The 16,803-nt window shown below is 48.2% G+C and overlaps 1 protein-coding gene across 2 annotated transcripts; it reads left to right on the top strand.

The window, feature by feature from the left end:
• Positions 1–1,025: 1,025 nt before the first annotated feature.
• Positions 1,026–14,060, top strand: TGM4 (transglutaminase 4). Of its 2 annotated transcripts, none has more exons than XM_005485842.4 (14): positions 1,026–1,229; positions 4,619–4,798; positions 4,933–5,036; positions 5,357–5,486; positions 6,119–6,237; positions 7,388–7,495; positions 8,048–8,222; positions 8,711–8,849; positions 9,117–9,220; positions 10,444–10,695; positions 11,348–11,695; positions 12,620–12,789; positions 13,144–13,280; positions 13,754–14,060. In XM_005485842.4, exons 1-14 carry the CDS (start codon positions 1,214–1,216, stop codon positions 13,893–13,895), a joined length of 2,124 nt encoding a protein of 707 aa, XP_005485899.1. In that variant the 5' UTR covers positions 1,026–1,213; the 3' UTR covers positions 13,896–14,060. The 2 variants fall into 2 exon arrangements, with proteins under 2 accessions (XP_005485899.1, XP_074396208.1); XM_074540107.1 differs by lacking the exon at positions 1,026–1,229 and adding an exon at positions 2,511–4,290 and having other exon boundaries at positions 13,754–14,056.
• Positions 14,061–16,803: the final 2,743 nt, after the last annotated feature.

Here is a 16,803-nt window from a genome sequence, read left to right on the forward strand (position 1 = left end):
CATGCTCGGAGGGTGGTATCTGCTAACTCAGCTCCACATTTGCACCAAGGGAAACTGTCCTCCCAAAAAGAAATACCTGCTTACCCAAACCAGCGGAGAAAAGTCGGTGCCTTTGAAGGCTTCCAAGGAGAGATCTTATTTAGGAAGAACCCACATTTAGACAGGGCAGCCTTGCAAATAGAATTCTACCTTGCTGAATCTTGGGCAACTCCCATTGAGGGGGGGCATCAGGAGGCTGAGGCTGCTCCCACAGCTGAGCCACCTCTAAGTTTCTGGGTGCCTGGGGACATTTGTGTCTCTTTCTGGACACTGTGCCCATGTCACTGGTGGCCTGTATACCACCAGCTCTCCTCTCTGTGGTGTAGGCTCATCTCTCCATTTTTGGTCGCCCTGAGGACCAGGGTGGCAGTGGGGCATGTGGGGTTCAACCATGTCCTGGCAGAGACCTTTGTCAGAGCTGCCAGCAAAGAGCAGCCAGCAAACAGCTCCTGTTCCATCACATTTCTTTCTCCTCCTGGACATAGCCTAATTCTCTTCTTTCCCACTCAGTGCTCCCACTGGGCTGTGTCCCTTGAGGTCCACCTCATCCTGTGGGGAGGGGGCCAGTGCTAGGATCCTTCAGCTTTTCAACCCAATGTAATGGGTTGAACCCAATGTGTAAATGCTGGATTTTAGCCCATGGCTCCAAGTATTTCTGTCCCAAATGTGATGACAGAAACCTCATTAACTTATAAGCATGTTAGACTGGTCCTAATGGGGAATTCTGTTCTCCTAAGGATTAAATGTTTGTGTGCCTCCTTGTAAAGTTAGCCCTGGAGTTGCAGTCCTGGTGACCTGGATATTAGGGCACAGGTGAATTCTTGTTACTCACCTAGCCCATGATTTTACTGTTTGTCAGTGAAGGGTCTGTCCACTTGTCATCTGATTATGCAAATTCACCTTCCATGTGAGTCGGGATTTAAGTTTCGCTGTTTTTCAGGGTCTGACTATGTGCAGAGGGAGTTGTAGTCTTTTTTTTTTTTTTCCACGGGAACTTCCTTTCTCGAAACACCACCCCTTGGCAGTGGACCTGCTGACACCTCAGAGCAACACACAGATAAAAAGGGCAGCCTGTCTTCCTTCTCCACACTCAGAAGCAAGTGGCAGAGACTGCTCAGGTGTTTGGAAGCTGCTGGCACTGCAAGCATCTCGGGTAGAAACTCTGACAAGAACCATGTTCAGCAACACTGGTGAGTTCTTAATGCTTGACATATGTTAGGTGTGAAGTTTGGCAAGTCTCCTGCAGGGAGAATTGCAGCTCCAGAGGTTTTCAGCTCTCTGATTGCTATGGGTGACACCTTGAGGAAAGAAGTTTTGATGCCAGCGCTGCTCACAGGGGATCAGTTTGCTCTAGCTGTGCAAATTCTGTTTTTGACAGATTGGTAAACTAACTGCAAGATACAGCTCATTTTTCACCACTGTTCTTCAACCTGTAGATATCTGGTTCTGTCAGTGATAAAGGGAAAGAAATGCAGCTCTTTTAAATGTGTTCAACATCAATGTTAAAATAATTTCTTTCTTTCAGGCTACTTTATCATGTAGATTATTGCTTTTTAGTGATGGCTGATAGCATCTGAAGGAAGTTTCAAAATAATCAAAAGGAGGATTTATTTGGGCTTGAGCTCTGTCCCATGGCTGTCCTGCCTGCCCTGTTGTCAGGAGTTCCTGCACCTGCCTAGAAAGGTGCCTGGGTCACTCCTGCAACAGCTGCAGAACCAGCACCACTGCCCAGCCCAGCCCCAGAATGTCCAGAACCCCTGGGGTTTGGGATGTAGCTGAGCAGATGCCCATGTGGGCTGGGTGGAGCCCCAGCAGAGTTGGGAGCAGGTCTCCATGGCTTTCAGGAGGGGAGGGATGTTTTAACACCGCTCTGAGTCCCTCAGTCTCAAACCTCTGTGCTCTGAGTGCGTATGAGTTGAAATTTTCCAAGAAGTCTTGGACTGCAGCATCTTTGGGATGTGATCTCACATCTCTGGGATGTGCATGAGTGTTTGCCTGGAGGCTGGGCAAAAATCAGGAGTAAGCGCAGGTATCCAAATTATGCTCTCTCTTGAGAAACTGCTATTTTCATCCCAATTCCCTTCTGTCATTCTGAGCAGCCCTTGTTCCCACTGAAGCCAGACATACTATAAGTACCCTGCTCCATGTTGATAGGTTTTTTTAAACCCCATCACGTCATCATAAGGGAAAGAAGGCCCCACATACTTACCAGTGACAAGGTACCCATCTTTGATCACTCTTCTCTTGAAGCTCTGAACATCTCTCCAGGCAGGCAGTGATGCAATGGGGCTTGTGGGTTAATGTAGAAAGGAGATTATAAAGGATAAATCATAGAAATAGGCAACAAAATACTGCCTTGTTGGTTTTTTTTTTTTTTTTTTTCTATTAAGAAAAGAAAAGAAATCTGACAGGATTTGAGGTTTGGGCTTGCTTCTGTCCTGGCCCAGGAATGAGCACAAGCAGGACTGCCTCTCACAGCCTGAGCCTCTGTCCTGCATGTTCTAGGTATACTCAGCTCTTCTGTAAATCATGAATTTCCGTGTTGGCACACAAAGGTGCCTGCAGGCAGCCAGACTCAGGGTGTGTGGGGGCCCAGCTCCATGCCCAGGGCAGGAAGCAGGGCAGGAAGACAAAAGCAGCAGGTGAGGGCTGCCCGGGGAAGGCAAGCTGTGGCCAAGCCCCCTGGGATGTGGTGATGGGTGCGCCACTGGCTCACACTGAGGCATTCCTTGGCACAGGACACCGTGCCAGTCAGGTCACAGGGTATCGCAGGTGTGTTTGCACAGGAATAAACACTGCACAACTGACGGGCAGCTGAGTGGAGACAGGTCTTTGGCACAGTGCTCAGCACGGTCAGGCCGTGTTCTAGGGCAGCTGTTGTCAGTGATTCTTCCCTGTGCATCCTCAACAGCACTGCTGATGTCCAGAAATGGGGTGGATATGCAGTCCCTAAGTTAAGAAATGCTGTATAGATGGATTTCCTTGGGCCCTTTCCTACAGTTATCCTTTGTGTTCAACTCTCATGTCCCTTTGCATCCCTCTCCCAGGACCAAGGCTTTCTGGTGTCTTCTCAGCCCAGCGCCAGGGTTTTCCATAAAGAACAAGGTTGAGCAACTTTAATGTTTGGAGCTTTCTTAATGCTGAGGAAGATGCACTTCCTCTTTGTCCTCAAGAGGGTTAAGTAGCTACCTCCAGCTGAAATTTTTTGACATAAATGCACACACACCCCATTGCGCAAAATGTCAGCCCAAGGCTGGCTACTGGCATGCTGCAAGCAAACAAAAAAGCACTCAAATATTAAGCTGGTTAACAAAAGATGCTGGTCAATTTTAAGTCTATTTGTTGTGCCAGTTATATCTGGTATGTAATGAAGATAAATATGGTATATATATTTACAAAGAAGAAATACACAGAGATATGGTGGGGATCCATGGGTGGTTGGTTCTGTCTACTCAGGGCTGCAGTCGCTGCACAGGTTGCAGTAAGAAGTGTGCTGCTGATTTCAGCCTGCCCTGGGACTAGCCCTGCATGTGGCATCTCTCACGCCACACTAGCTACCAGCAGATTCCAGCCTCTTCTGTGTTAGGGATGGTTCTTGTTGATAATAACATTGTTGCCAGGTACCATGCAAATCTGTCAAGACATTTGGTGAAATAATCTCTTCAACCATTATGCTTTTGACTTGCTAATATCAAAGTTACCGTAACCCGTTTTTGCCTCTCCCATGTCTTCATCTGAATCACTCATGAGAAGAGTGCTTATGAGGTATTGTTACTCCCTGCTGTTCACACAGAATTCATCCTTTGAGGATATTTGATGGGCAGGTACAAGACATAAACGCTCCTGAAGAAATACAGCTCAGCCACATTCCAGCATGCTCTGGCTTTTCTTGTCACAACTGGGCAGCCTGCCAAAGCCTGATGCAGTGACCCCCAAATCTCCATCATTGTTCAAAGCTGAGGGCTTTCTTTTTGCTCAGGTGTAGCACTAGGTTGTGCCTCTCGGAGTTCCACTCCTATGCTACAGCCCTGAACCACTGGGCACAGAGATGCTGAGGCTTTTCCTTGCCCTGATCCCATCCACAGTTGCAGGAGAGGAGGCAGTCATTTTAAATATTGTGTCTTAAAAATCAGCTGCTGTGTTGGGAATGAATGGGAGCAAGGCGTTTGCAAGGGATTCTTGCTGGGGGGTGAATATCTGCTGAAGCCAAATGGGAAAAGCAGTCCCCCTGAAGGGGAGCAGTGCTCTGTGGTGAGTGTTCTACAGCAACCCATCCAGATCAGGGACAAGTTCCTGCCTTGCCCTCTGACTGTCTGGCCCTGAGCTGCTGTAACATGGTTCTGCCTCCTCCTTCTCCCTCCATGTCTGCCCAGGGGGTCTGAGGTTCACCTCTGGGTAGTTTCTGCAAATTGTTTAAATTTTTTTTTAATATTTGATTTGATTTTATATTGTATTTTGCTAGATCTCTTGTTACTCTAGATATTTTGATGACTCACCGAGCTGCATTAAGAAAAAGAAAACTGTTTTTACTGAGAAAATCACCAACTCTTCTTTCTCCTTTCTCCTGATGTTTTTCCAGAGAGCAGTCTGAAGGTCACTGGGGTTGACTTTCTGAAGAGCCAGAACACGCGGCAGCACCACACGGATGGCTACAACATCCAGAGCCTGGTGGTGCGGCGCGGGCAGCCCTTCCAGGTGCAGGTCAGCCTCAGCAGGGAGCTCAGGGCTGCCGACAAGCTGACCCTGCGCTTTGGCATCGGTAAGCAGGGTCCCTCTTCGGCCACCAGGGAAAGCCAGAGAGCCCCAGGAGCATCCAGCTGTCTCTTCCTGGCACTGCACAGGCATTGCAGACCTGTGCAACCCTCACACATATTGTCTTGCGTTTGTTTCCAGGTGAAAGTCCAATGAAAAACAGGGGGAGCCTGCTGTCGCTGAAACCAGAGAAGGAGGATTTCAATGGGTGGAAAATCTCCATGGTTGAGAGGAAAGGCAAAGAGGTAAAGCTTGTGGGCAAGGGGCCCAATGCCCAGTACCAAGCCCATCAGAAGCTACAGAGCAAAGCATCCTCATACCCCCATCCTGCTTTCCTTTAGTTCTGTGATTTTAGATGAGCAGCAGCCTTGTCCTGCTTATTTCATTGATCCCCCCATGCACAGGCAGGCTTTGCTCTATCCCATTGCCTTCCCCTCTTTCCCCACAGGGATCTGCATGGCCCCCAGCTTTGCCACTTGTGCCAGCTCTGTGGCACCATGTTTGTGCCGTGCATGTAGCCATGGTGGGGTGTCCCTCATGCTGTCTCTCCTTGTTGTCTCCTCAGTGCCTGCTGTCCGTCACCAGCGCGCCCAATGCCCCTGTGGGAATATACAACCTGCAAGTGAAGACTGGCAGTAACATTTACAAGCCTGAAAAAGGTGTTGTCTACCTTTTGTTCAATCCTTGGTGTGAAGGTGAGTGGTCTTGCAACTGGGAGTGATAATTACTCCTAGCAGGGATTGTCCCAGATGGAATTTTGCCTCATATTTTCCCTATTCTCTTTCTTACATACATTGCTTTTTCCCCATAAAACACTGTAAGCAGCATCCTCATGGAGACAGTGGGAAGCTGGGCAATAGCAATGAGCCAGCTTCTCATTGGATATTCTCCAGTGCTGGGACATAGAGGGACATCTATCTGTCACATCTGTTTGCACCTCTGTATCATCCCTCTCTGTTTCCCTGATTAACTGAGAGAATTGTGTTGGCTTAAGATCCAGAAAAAAATAACCAGAATAATAAATTGTGTGGTTGGTGGGCATCAGTTCCCCAGTTCTCTCTGCTGCTTTCCTAGTACTCCACAGTGTTCACTAGTAAGATTTTTGCAATAATAGAAGAGTGGTCACATAGCAATGGACCTACAGGGGGAAATTAAAGATTAGTCTTATTGGAAATCCTTTCATGATAGGAGCAAAAAAATGGGGATGCTGCATGGTCTTCTGTTGGCGTGAATGTGCAGATCCTTGGTTACCCCAGTTTAGCTTTCCATGGAAGATTTCATACAGGGTGTGCAAACCACCTGACATCTGAGGGATTTTTTTCTGCAGATGATGTTGTCTACATGTCCGATGATGCAGAGAAGGAGGAATACGTTCTCAACGACACTGGCACCATCTATGTTGGGTCTGCATACAGCATCTACGACAGGCCCTGGAATTTCGGGCAGGTAAAACACAGCTGTCGTGTCAGCCCTATTGTCCTTCTTCATCCCTTCAGCATGGAGCCCATGAATAGCTCAAAGTGCTGGAATGACCCTGCCAGCTTCACTGGGAGGGCTCACCTGCTTAGAATAACCTGTGTGCCTATGTGTGTTCCCCACCCACAGCTGGAGAGTGGGGTTAAGTGGCACATTTATAATCAGATGATCCAACTCCCCTGGTAAAGGATGTGGAAACTGGGAACAGGATATTTCTGACTGAAAAAATTCCCATAAGGGAATTCCTGCTCTCATGCAACTGTAGGTGCTGTTAGTCAGCTAATGAGACATGGAGAGGGCTGATGGGGAAAAAAAAATCTGATTTACCTGTTGCATCATAGTCGGGAATAAAGAGGGTAAAATTACTGGCAGACGTTATCACCTTTCAAGTGGTGCCTTCACTGACAGCTGTGTGCTATCCAGACAGAAATCTCCAGCAAAAACCATTCAAACCTGGGGTTTTTTCTGTTTTGTTTTGTTTTGTTTTGTTTTGTTTTATAAATCCACAATTTTTGCAGGCTATCTGCAGAGTATGTATCTGCAGGGCATACATAGCCCAAAGGTGCTCACACTGATGCCTTTACACTAAAGGGGCCAAAGGGCATCATCTGCAGGGCTGTTCCTATCCTAATATTTATCCTGCTGTTAAGCAATGAGAATTGATATTGATTCTGACAAGCTGCATTGGATCATATGTTTGACATCTTTGTGAACTGGACCTCAGGGAGCTTTATCAGCAATTGCTAATTATGAATCTTTGTTGTAATAATTAGCATTTACATACCTTTCTTTTTTCCAAGGTTCATTTTGTGCCTATGTCAATAGACTAAATATCAGTAGAGATCTTAAAATTTCATTACTCTTGTGAGTAATTTGCAGAGTTGCAGGGAGTTGACGTTGGTGACTTTTGTGCACAGGAGTAAAGATTGCTGGGTCAGGTTCCAACTGTGTTTGCAAGACACTCGAGACAGCCTTTTGTCTTACAAGGCTGGGTTTCATTTTAGCCCTTGTTTGGAGAGAACAGCTTTGGGAAGGCCCACAGCCTTGGAAATTCAATATAACAAGCAAATTCTGTTTTAGAGCAGCATATAAAAATATCTCTGTTTTCTCCCCAAAACAGTTTGAGGAATTTGTCTTGGATGCCTGCATGTATCTGCTGGACAAAAGCAAGCTCAGCCTGGATCAGAGAAGGGATCCTGCACATGTGTCCAGAGCCATGTCTGCTTTGGTAAGCCTCTCTCAGTGAAGTGCTTTGCTCCTTCATATCTTCCCTCGTCCTTACTTGCTCTTCTTTCCCTGGGACCATGAATACCATTTCAGGAGGCATCTGAAAGGGATTCCTTTGGGAAACTGCAAGCAAAGAGACAGAGGCGCTTTGGGGTGGAGGGAAAAGGCAAACAAAAATATAGCATGTTCCCATCTCCAAAGCTTGCAGCTGCCCCAGTGGTTGTCCTTCCTCATCAGCTGTGTTGGTGGGGCCAACACAAGGGTTGTGTTTTGGGTGGGTAGCCACTCTCTGTGCTGGGACCCTTTTGGAGCCCTGTGGCCTAAGACACAGGATGCAGAGTTAATCTTTACTGCCCTGAGCAGGGTTGCCACCTCCCTCTAGATATCCAGGTGGAGTTTCTAACCAGGGGACCCCCCAGCCAGGACCAGCAGCCTTGAGGGGTCCCACATGCCTGTGGAGCACCAGGGAAGCCACAGGGCAGGCAGAGACCGTGGAGTTTAAGCCTCATTCAGCCTCATCCCTTAATTTTTCTGCGTGTGTGTGTGGCCACAGGTTAATGCCAACGATGACAGCGGAGTCCTGCTGGGGAACTGGTCAGGGAACTACGTCAGTGGAACATCCCCTATGGATTGGATTGGGAGTGTGTCAATTTTGCAGAAGTACTACAAAACCAAGAAGCCGGTGCGTTATGGCCAGTGCTGGGTCTTTGCAGGAGTCCTCAACACAGGTGAGCAGTGAACATGACCTGCCTCCCTTCTCTGACACCCCAATTACTGTGCTAGTAAGCCAAATCACTGTGCCTCTGAGCCACAGAGGTGCCAGGGTCTGTCTGTAAGGAGAGGCTGAGGGAGCCAGGACTGCTCAGACAGAAGAGAAGCCTTTGGGGGTGTGATCCTTGTGTGTAAATACCTGACAGGAAGGAGTGGGGCACAGACAGGCTCTTTTCACTGACACCCAACGTGGTGATAGGCACAGCCTGAAACATGGGAGGTTCTGTCTGAACCTGAGAAAACAGCTTTTGTCACTGTGAGGGTGACCAAGTACTGGCACAGAGAGGCTGTGGAATCTACATCCTTGGAGATGTTCAAAAGCCATCTGGACAGAGTCCTGAACACCTGCTCTAGATGAGCCTGGGTGGGCAGAGGGGTCAGGTGAGTGGATGCCTGCCAGGCTGAGGGATTTTGTGACCCTGTGTTTTGTCTGTCTGTGCTGCAGTCATGCGTTGCCTGGGGGTGCCATGCCGCTGTGTGAGCACCTTCGACTCGGCCCACGACACGGAGGAGAACCTGAGGGTTGATGTTTACCTGAACGAAAAAGGAGAAAAGCTGAACTCGTTGTCCTTCGACTCTGTCTGGTACTGCCAAGTGGGGCTAACAATTCCTATGCCCTGTGCTGCCTTGCAGTGCCCCATTTCCCAGCCCCAGCAATTCCTTTGAGAATTTCACTACTGCTTGGGGTTTGCTGCCCAGGAGGGAGAGAGAGAGAGAGAAAGCCAGGGGTTTCACAGGGTTACCTGCAAGTACCCATTAAATCTGCCCTTACTAAAGGATTAAGGGAGGAGACCGTGACTCTTCAGGCTGTAACAACTCACTCCTCCTCTTTCCAACCCAAATGTACTCAGGAACTTCCATGTGTGGAATGATGCCTGGATGAAGAGAACAGACATACCAGATGGGTTTAGTGGCTGGCAGGCAATTGATTCAACCCCTCAGGAGCAAAGTCAAGGTAAGATTTGCCTAGAGAGGCTCTTCTGCAACTCCTGAGGGAGACAGGGACATTTTGTGTGTAAAACATGCTTCCCAGTCAGCAAACCAGGTACTCCCCACACACAGCTTCATGCACCAGGGCAGTGACACTGTGAAACAGCGCTCCTGCCCCCTCAGCCCAGGATGGAAGGAGCAGCATTTCTTGGCAAGCACAAAACCAACCATGTGGGAATGTGAATTTTGTTTCAGGGGTTAGAGGACATCTAAATCATTGTGGTCATGAGCCTTTTCATTGGTAGATGAGAGGAGTGACCACTGAAACTCCCTGCACAGGTTCAGGGAATTTGAAGGTGGGAAAAACCCAAAAGGATAATCCTCAGGGAAGTGCAAAAAGTGGAATATTGCCTAGAGATCAAACACAGGTGTCTGGATGCAGCTGACTTAATAATCTCTTATTGAAATTGGCTAAGGAAGAAACTTTCTAACACAATTTTGAAGTATTAGCTTCAAATTCATTATTACAGCACACTGAAATACCTGGAGGGTATTTCCTCTGATTGGGTGTATCATGAAATTTTACAACAAGGTATTTATTCCATTATGATCGTACATATTCATTAGAGTAAACTTTATGGCTAGTACATAAACATTGCTTCTTCTAGAACGAATTTGCTTGCATCTGCCTCTTACTGGAAGGCCTTTTATGGTCCTTGGGAGTCGTCTGAAGGGGTCCCTGGTGGTCTTACTCACCAAGTACCCCCAGCGTTACAGATGACCTTCCTGGAACTTCTCTTAGGGCACGTGCTGTTGTTTCTTGTCACGTAACATTTGCACAAAAGCCACCATATTCCTCATTATCTGTTTATGCACTGGTTCCAGCTATGTTTAGCATCCTGTGGGCCTACTTTTTTACTATTTTATCTACTTCTTTAAAACACATTGCTCGTGTTTGGTCAAGGCATCATTATGTTCCGTTCCTTTTATCCAACTCAGCTCTGGCTTTCTAACCGTAAAATTATCTAAGTGAGGGGAAACATTCAAAAGCTCCTACCAGACCTTGGTCATCTATAAAAAATTCCTAAGCAGCTCTGGGATAAATGAGAGAGTTTGGAGTTCATTACTGAGTTGGAGGGCTGTTTACTGCTAAGCATCAACTGCCATGGCCACAGATTCCTGGTGGCACAAAAACTGGAGCCACAGCAGGTGTTTGTGAAGGCAGCTGGTATCGAATGCCCTTTGCAGGTCGTTTCCAGTGTGGGCCCTGCCCGGTGAAGGCTGTGCGGGAAGGAGATGTGTACCTGCCCTACGACGCCAAGTTCGTGTACGCGGAGGTGAACGCTGACAGGGTCTACTGGGTGGTCAAGAAGGTGAACGGCAAGGATAAATACTTCAAGGTCGGCACGGAGACCCAAGCCATCGGCAAGAACATCAGCACAAAAGCCGTGGGGCAGAACAGGCGGGTAGACATCACCAAGGAGTACAAGTATCCCGAAGGTAACTGCCCCCATCCTCTGACACAGTGCCAGAGAGGAGACCCCCAGCTTGCAGGTCACCCCACAGCAGGTTTCCAGGAGAAAACTGCAGGAGCAGTTGCAGTGGCAAACTCGGCCTAAAGCCTGGAGACTCTCGGGAGGCAGCACTGCTCCCAGGCATCCTCATACCCGCAGTGACACCTATAGGCTGCTCCTCAGGGACACAAGCAAGTTTCCAGACAGTGAAAGAAATGGGCTGAGTGATGGACCTTGTGTCACACTGGCCTTGGCTTTATTTTTTCATTTCTTCATTTTGTCTTTACATTCCCCCAAACCATTTTGGAAAACAGAAATCCCACATGTCCTTCTCACAGTTCTCAAGATCCAGCCATGTTGTCCTAGATTGTTAAAACCTTCTCAGTGAGGAGGGCGAAACTATCAGGCTGAAATATTTAAAAGTATCCATCCTCTAAATTGTCTCTTCTGGGAAATTCTTCCAGGCCAGAATGCTACAGCTAGATTTGATGGTAGCATAGACCAAGAAATTGTCCTAAGCAGAGGCTGGAGGTGCTCTGACATCCTCTCTGCTTATCAGCAAAAGCATAAATAAAGGGAAGATAGCTCTGGGTGAGAAGACTGAGATACAGCTGTCACCCATATTTCTCTTCATCCAGGCTCCAAACAGGAAAGGATGTCCATGCAAAGAGCTTACAGCTTCCTACGCCCTTCGGGGTTGATGCCTCGTTCAGGCTACGCTTCGACTGTGCAGGGAATAGGTGCCAACACCGAGCCTTTGGTCCCGAAGGAGCCAGTCACCAAGACTGGGCTCCACCTGGAGATAACCAATACAGAACCTTTGCATCCTGGCAATCCCCTGGAAATGGCCATCACAGTGAAGATCTCTGCTCCTGGGAACTGGACCGTTGACCTTATTGGCTCCTGCCAGCTGCAGTACTATACTGGAGACGTTCAGGCCAATCTTGGAACTGTCAAGGAGATCATCACTCTTGAAGGCCCATCTGGTAAGCACAGAAAGCTTGCTGTGTTCTGTGGCAGTCTGGGGTTTGTACTGGCTCCACTCTAGACCAGTGTAGGCCCTGTACTCTGTGAAGAGCAGAAACTGCCTGCCTAGAACCTACCTCCCTCTTCACTGTATTTGAAGTCTCAGTTACAGACTGGGATCCCTCTGTAGCAGGGACCAAAACATGAAGGCCCTGCTGCAGCTTCAAGGAGGTGATTGGGAGTACATCAGTGTGGGCAGACAGAGGTTTTCATGGCATGAGCAAGGTGTGCTGAAGCATCTCCCTCCTGTCCTCACTGTCTAAACATCAAAGATGTCACCACAGGCTTTGTGTGCATCCATGTGGATCATATCCTTCACAGGATTTAGATGGCTGGAAGTTTCAGGCTTTTTTAGTTGTTCTGTTTGCCACTCTAATTTGGGTGGTGGTGATGCTGGTGAGTGTTATTTTCTGAATTCTTTGCCCAAGCAAATTCCCACTTCACGACTGCCTGCCTGGCTGATCCCTGGAGCTGTTGGCTGCTGTGCTGTGCACATCTTTGAGTAACCTGGGTTGTATTTTTGATCCCAAGCCATGTAACTGAAATTACCTAAACAAGAGATTAACGAGTGATAAATAATTAACAATCCTTGCTGATTCCTAGCATGAATCACTCTCAAAAAAAAAAAAAATCTTTGCTGTTGATGAGCACTGAGTGTTTTCACTCATATGCTGTTGCTGCCAGCAGGGCAGGACACAAAGGTAGCTCCTTCCCATGGGCTGCATGTGCCAGGTGCCACCCCCTCAGCCAGGGCTTCCCCCCGCAGGGACTGAAGGGAAAGCAGGATGGTCTCAGCAAATACAGCTCATGCCACATCCTGCCGACTTTACCACCCAATCCCTGGGCATGTGATGAAACACCAAGCTGTGTTTTCTTTCCTGCAGAGATGCAGATCCCCCTGAAAATAGCACCCGATGCATACATGAAGACACTGTCCTCTGTGGAAGATGAAGTGCTCATCCTTGTCACTGCCATTGCCGAGGTCAAGGAAACCAATGACAAACTCACCAAGGAGACCTCAATGAGATTCCAGTATCCTCCCATCACTGTCCAGGTGAGGCAGCTGCCAGCTGGGCTCTGGGAGGACAAGGGTTAAAGCTCTGCTCACTGCAGCACCACGATGGTGCTAGCATTCCCAGGGGAATCTCCCAGACAGCTGCCTCCTAGGATGTTCAGTTCTTGGCATCTTATTTGGCTATTCAGCATTCATTTGAAGGTTGAAAGCAGTCATGAAATCAAAGTTTCATTACTGCCCCATCTAACACAGTGCTTCGGGTGGGTGGAAAGGATATGAAGGGGTTGTCCCCTACCATGCTGGTGGTGAGCAAACCTGCAGCAGCTCTGGCATCTTTATTACCCCTCTAATCCCAACTCTTTGGATTTGTTTCTCTCTTTCCTCCTCTGCTAGATGCCAGAAACAGCCACTCTGTACAATGACTTCAACTGTGCATTCATCTTCAAGAACAAGCTGAATGTGACCCTGGAAAACTGCAAGCTGCTGGTGGAGGGCTTGGGCATATTTAAGATGACAACATTTGAGCTGGGGTAAGGAGATAAGCCAATGAAATTACCATGGCAGGACTCTGTTTGTTTTGTTTGGGTTTTTTTTTTAAATATCCTTGAAGAAGCAGTTAGGGGATTTGCAGTAAGAGGGACCTTTGCCAGCTGTGTTTGAAACTGCACCACATTTGGCCAGAAAGACCCACACAGCAGTTGACAGGCTCAGGGCAGATGGGCATGGCAGGGACTCCCCCCATGATCCTGCTGGGCTGCCCAACACGTGTGAGCACAGCTGCTTCATTCAGAGCTGAATTTGGTGTTTCAGCAGTACAGGGAACTCCAGGAAAGGTCCCCAGGATCACTGGGACCACCAGGCATCAGGCCCCACTTGCTGCAAATTGGTCATGGGGGAAGGGGAATAACACATGCAGTGACTATTTCTTTAAGAGAAATTATTCAAAAGTGGCAAATAACCTGAATTAATGATGGGACTATTTTGGTTTTTCCTTTGTCCTCAGGGACATAATGCCTGGCAGGATCATGAAGTCTGAAATAGTATGCACTCCGACAAGACTAGGAGAGAAGAAAATTGTAGCCAAGCTGATCTCCAACCAGATCAAAGGCATCTCTACAGAGAAGGGCATCTTCATCACTGAGTAGGATCAGTGCCTTGGCAGCGTGCAAATGTTGGCCTTGCTAAATGCATCTCATCACTGGGCACTTCTTGCTTTCTTGATTGCTTCACAGTTCTTCTAAAGTAAAGAGCAAAAATGCCATAAAGCTAAGGGAATTAAACTGCCTTAAGGGCACAGCTGCATTGATTGCAGTTAATTGTGATTCAATAAAGATGGTGAAAATTGACTGTGTGATTTGCTTTGGTGATGTTATCACATTGGGATGGCTGTGGACCCATTGGGATGTTCCCATCTTGGACCAGGGATTGGAGCTTGTGTTGGTACCAGCTTCAGCCAGAGATGGGTGTGAGCTTGGGAGGGGCAGCAGTGCTGTGGTCCCACACAGAAGGACACACAGGGACCTCACTGCACCAAGGGCTGCTGTGCAGCTCAAGGAACATTTCAGGCATATCCCTCCTGGGTAATTCCCTCTCCTTCCAGCTGACCATCTGGGGAATGTACCAGCACGTGCCTTTCCTTGACTTTAGAGCTCAGAAAGAGCAAACCCAGCACAGTCTCCCCAAACACCATTTTTTATAAATCTTCCTATCCCATTGCTTTTGGGGTTTTCAGGCATTTTTGGAAGAGGTACCATCTCCAGCAGCATTCATTACTAGTGCTTCCCTAGAAATGCACAACCTCTATTCTTCCCCTTCCACCCTGAACGCTGCTGGACCACAGGAAGAACCTCTGTGGCAGTGTACACCAGGAGCTCTTTCAGCCACAGTCACACTGGAGAAGACAACAGCTGTGCACAGCTGGAGCCCACCTCTGCACTGCACACCCCAGCAACTCCTGAGCCCACCTTTAGCAAGGGATCTCCCTGTCCCACAGCATGGCCAGCAGCAGAGTGGCACTGGGTTTGCCAGCACTTCACAAGTAAAGAGGAAATCAGGTCACACAGTAGTACAGGGAGTAATTTATGTGTTTATTTAAAAGGCAAATGCTCAAGCATTAAGGCAGTGGAGCAGAAAAAAGAAACGGTGACTACATCTGGTTATGTGCCAGCCTGTAAAAAGGGAAGAGGGAAAAAAAGGACATAAAAAGGCCAAAAGGTTTTAACCACTCTTCTGCGTTTCAAAGATCTGGGGAACTCCCGGACGAGCACGCAGGAGGCTGCCAGGCCACAGGAGGGGGCCAAGGCTGCCCTGACCCCTGCTGCCCCTCTGCCCACAGTGTTGTGTCACTCCACAGCAGCACAGGGTCCCCGAAAGGCCACCTCCCGTGGTGGCTCAGTGGCAGGGAGTGGCACTCTCTCCAGAGGCAGAGCGGGTGCAGGGTCCATGCACATCCCATCCGCAGAGCAGGGAGGAGCAGGCAGTGCTTGGCAGATGAAGTATTAGCTCTTTAAAAAGTACAGCAGTGACCAAAGGCACAAAAGGAGTTACAAACAGCAAAAAATGCATTTTTTCACGAGATGTAAATTCCCTATTTGCATAGAAAACCTGTTGTGGAAGACACCAGGTGAGAAGTATGAGAACACTTTCCACATATGCCACGGCTCTGTCCATCACATATTAACACCTCGCACCAGAGCAGTGATGGGATCTTCAGCAGACCATGTCCCACTGAGCAGTGCAGGGGGAGCACCCTCCCTAGCCCCATAAATTTAGGGCACTACAAGCAGGCTCTCCAGGATGTCTTTCCTGGGAGTCAGCCAGGACCACAGCAGCATGGTGTGAACATGAAGGCATGCCCTAACAAAGGGCAAGAAGAGTACAGAGGGAAGGAAGGGAAGGTAAACAGTGAGCTTAGCTTCAATCTCATGTAAATCACGTTTGATCTCAAGCTACCAGTCAATCCTTAAAGAAGAAGGTTTATATACAAAAGCTGTTGATAAAAGAGATTTTTCCAACTTGTGAAGACTTGTGATTTCTGACAGCTGTCATACTACACTGAGACAGAAAGGAGATACACCAACAGGTACTGGGACTTTGGGAGAGGCCAAGGGAGACTGACAGCCAAGAAACACCAGAACTGATTTCCTGGGCATAGGAAGTCACCCTGCCCTGTCTTGAGGGCACCACAGCTGGAGCTGGCTGTCTATGCTCTGTGTAAGGCCCAGGGACACGTCCCTGTTTCATTCAGACTGTAACTGGAGGAGAGGAGATGACTGCTCTGGCTCTTACCCTCCTCTTCACACTACTTTTCTGTTTTCCCTATTAAAAAAAAAAACAAACCCAGAAATGCCAGCACCTGAGGAATAGGAGAGCTGGGAAACAGAACAAATTACAAATGTTCTCATGATGAAGAGAACCAGGTTTGAGAGTGGAGGAGAAATTTGGCTGCCTCCATCCATGCCTACCCAAAGCCATGTCCCAGAGTAGGGTCTCTGTCCTGAGAAGCACCCCTGGAACGCAGCACATGGGTTCTCTCCCAAGCTGACATCCCCATATGCCTGCACAAGGTGATTTTCAGCCGTGGGTTAGTTCCTCCCTGTAGCACCATTCCCACTGCAGACACAGCACCAGAGGCAGGGGGGTTACCTGGATGCAGAAGTGGAGCAGCAGGGCAAAATTAGAAAACATGAGCTGAAAAGGGCACTGTTACTCTTCCTCTTTCAACATGCCCATTCCTGCCTAAGGAAATCCCTACAGACCCGTGTATGTCCCTGACATCCCGCTCCTGTGGGATGCTGACAGGGAGGAACATAGGCTAGAGCAGAGAGAAGCTTCTTCCCTCAGCACCCTGCTGCACAGGGCAGACATCCAAGGCCTCATGGCTAAATGACATGAGAGGATATCTCATTTCCCCTCAAATGGGGGTGTTTCCCTTCAACCCAAAGGTTATAAATATGCAATTCCTAATGATGTTCTCTAGATCTGGTTTTCACTGACAAAGAGACATCCAGAGGGAACAGGGAATGGGACAACTATTCAGAAATACCTCCTGGA

The sequence above is a fragment of the Zonotrichia albicollis genome, chromosome 1, assembly GCF_047830755.1.
Source record: "Zonotrichia albicollis isolate bZonAlb1 chromosome 1, bZonAlb1.hap1, whole genome shotgun sequence".
NCBI classification, from domain to species: Eukaryota; Metazoa; Chordata; class Aves; order Passeriformes; family Passerellidae; genus Zonotrichia; species Zonotrichia albicollis.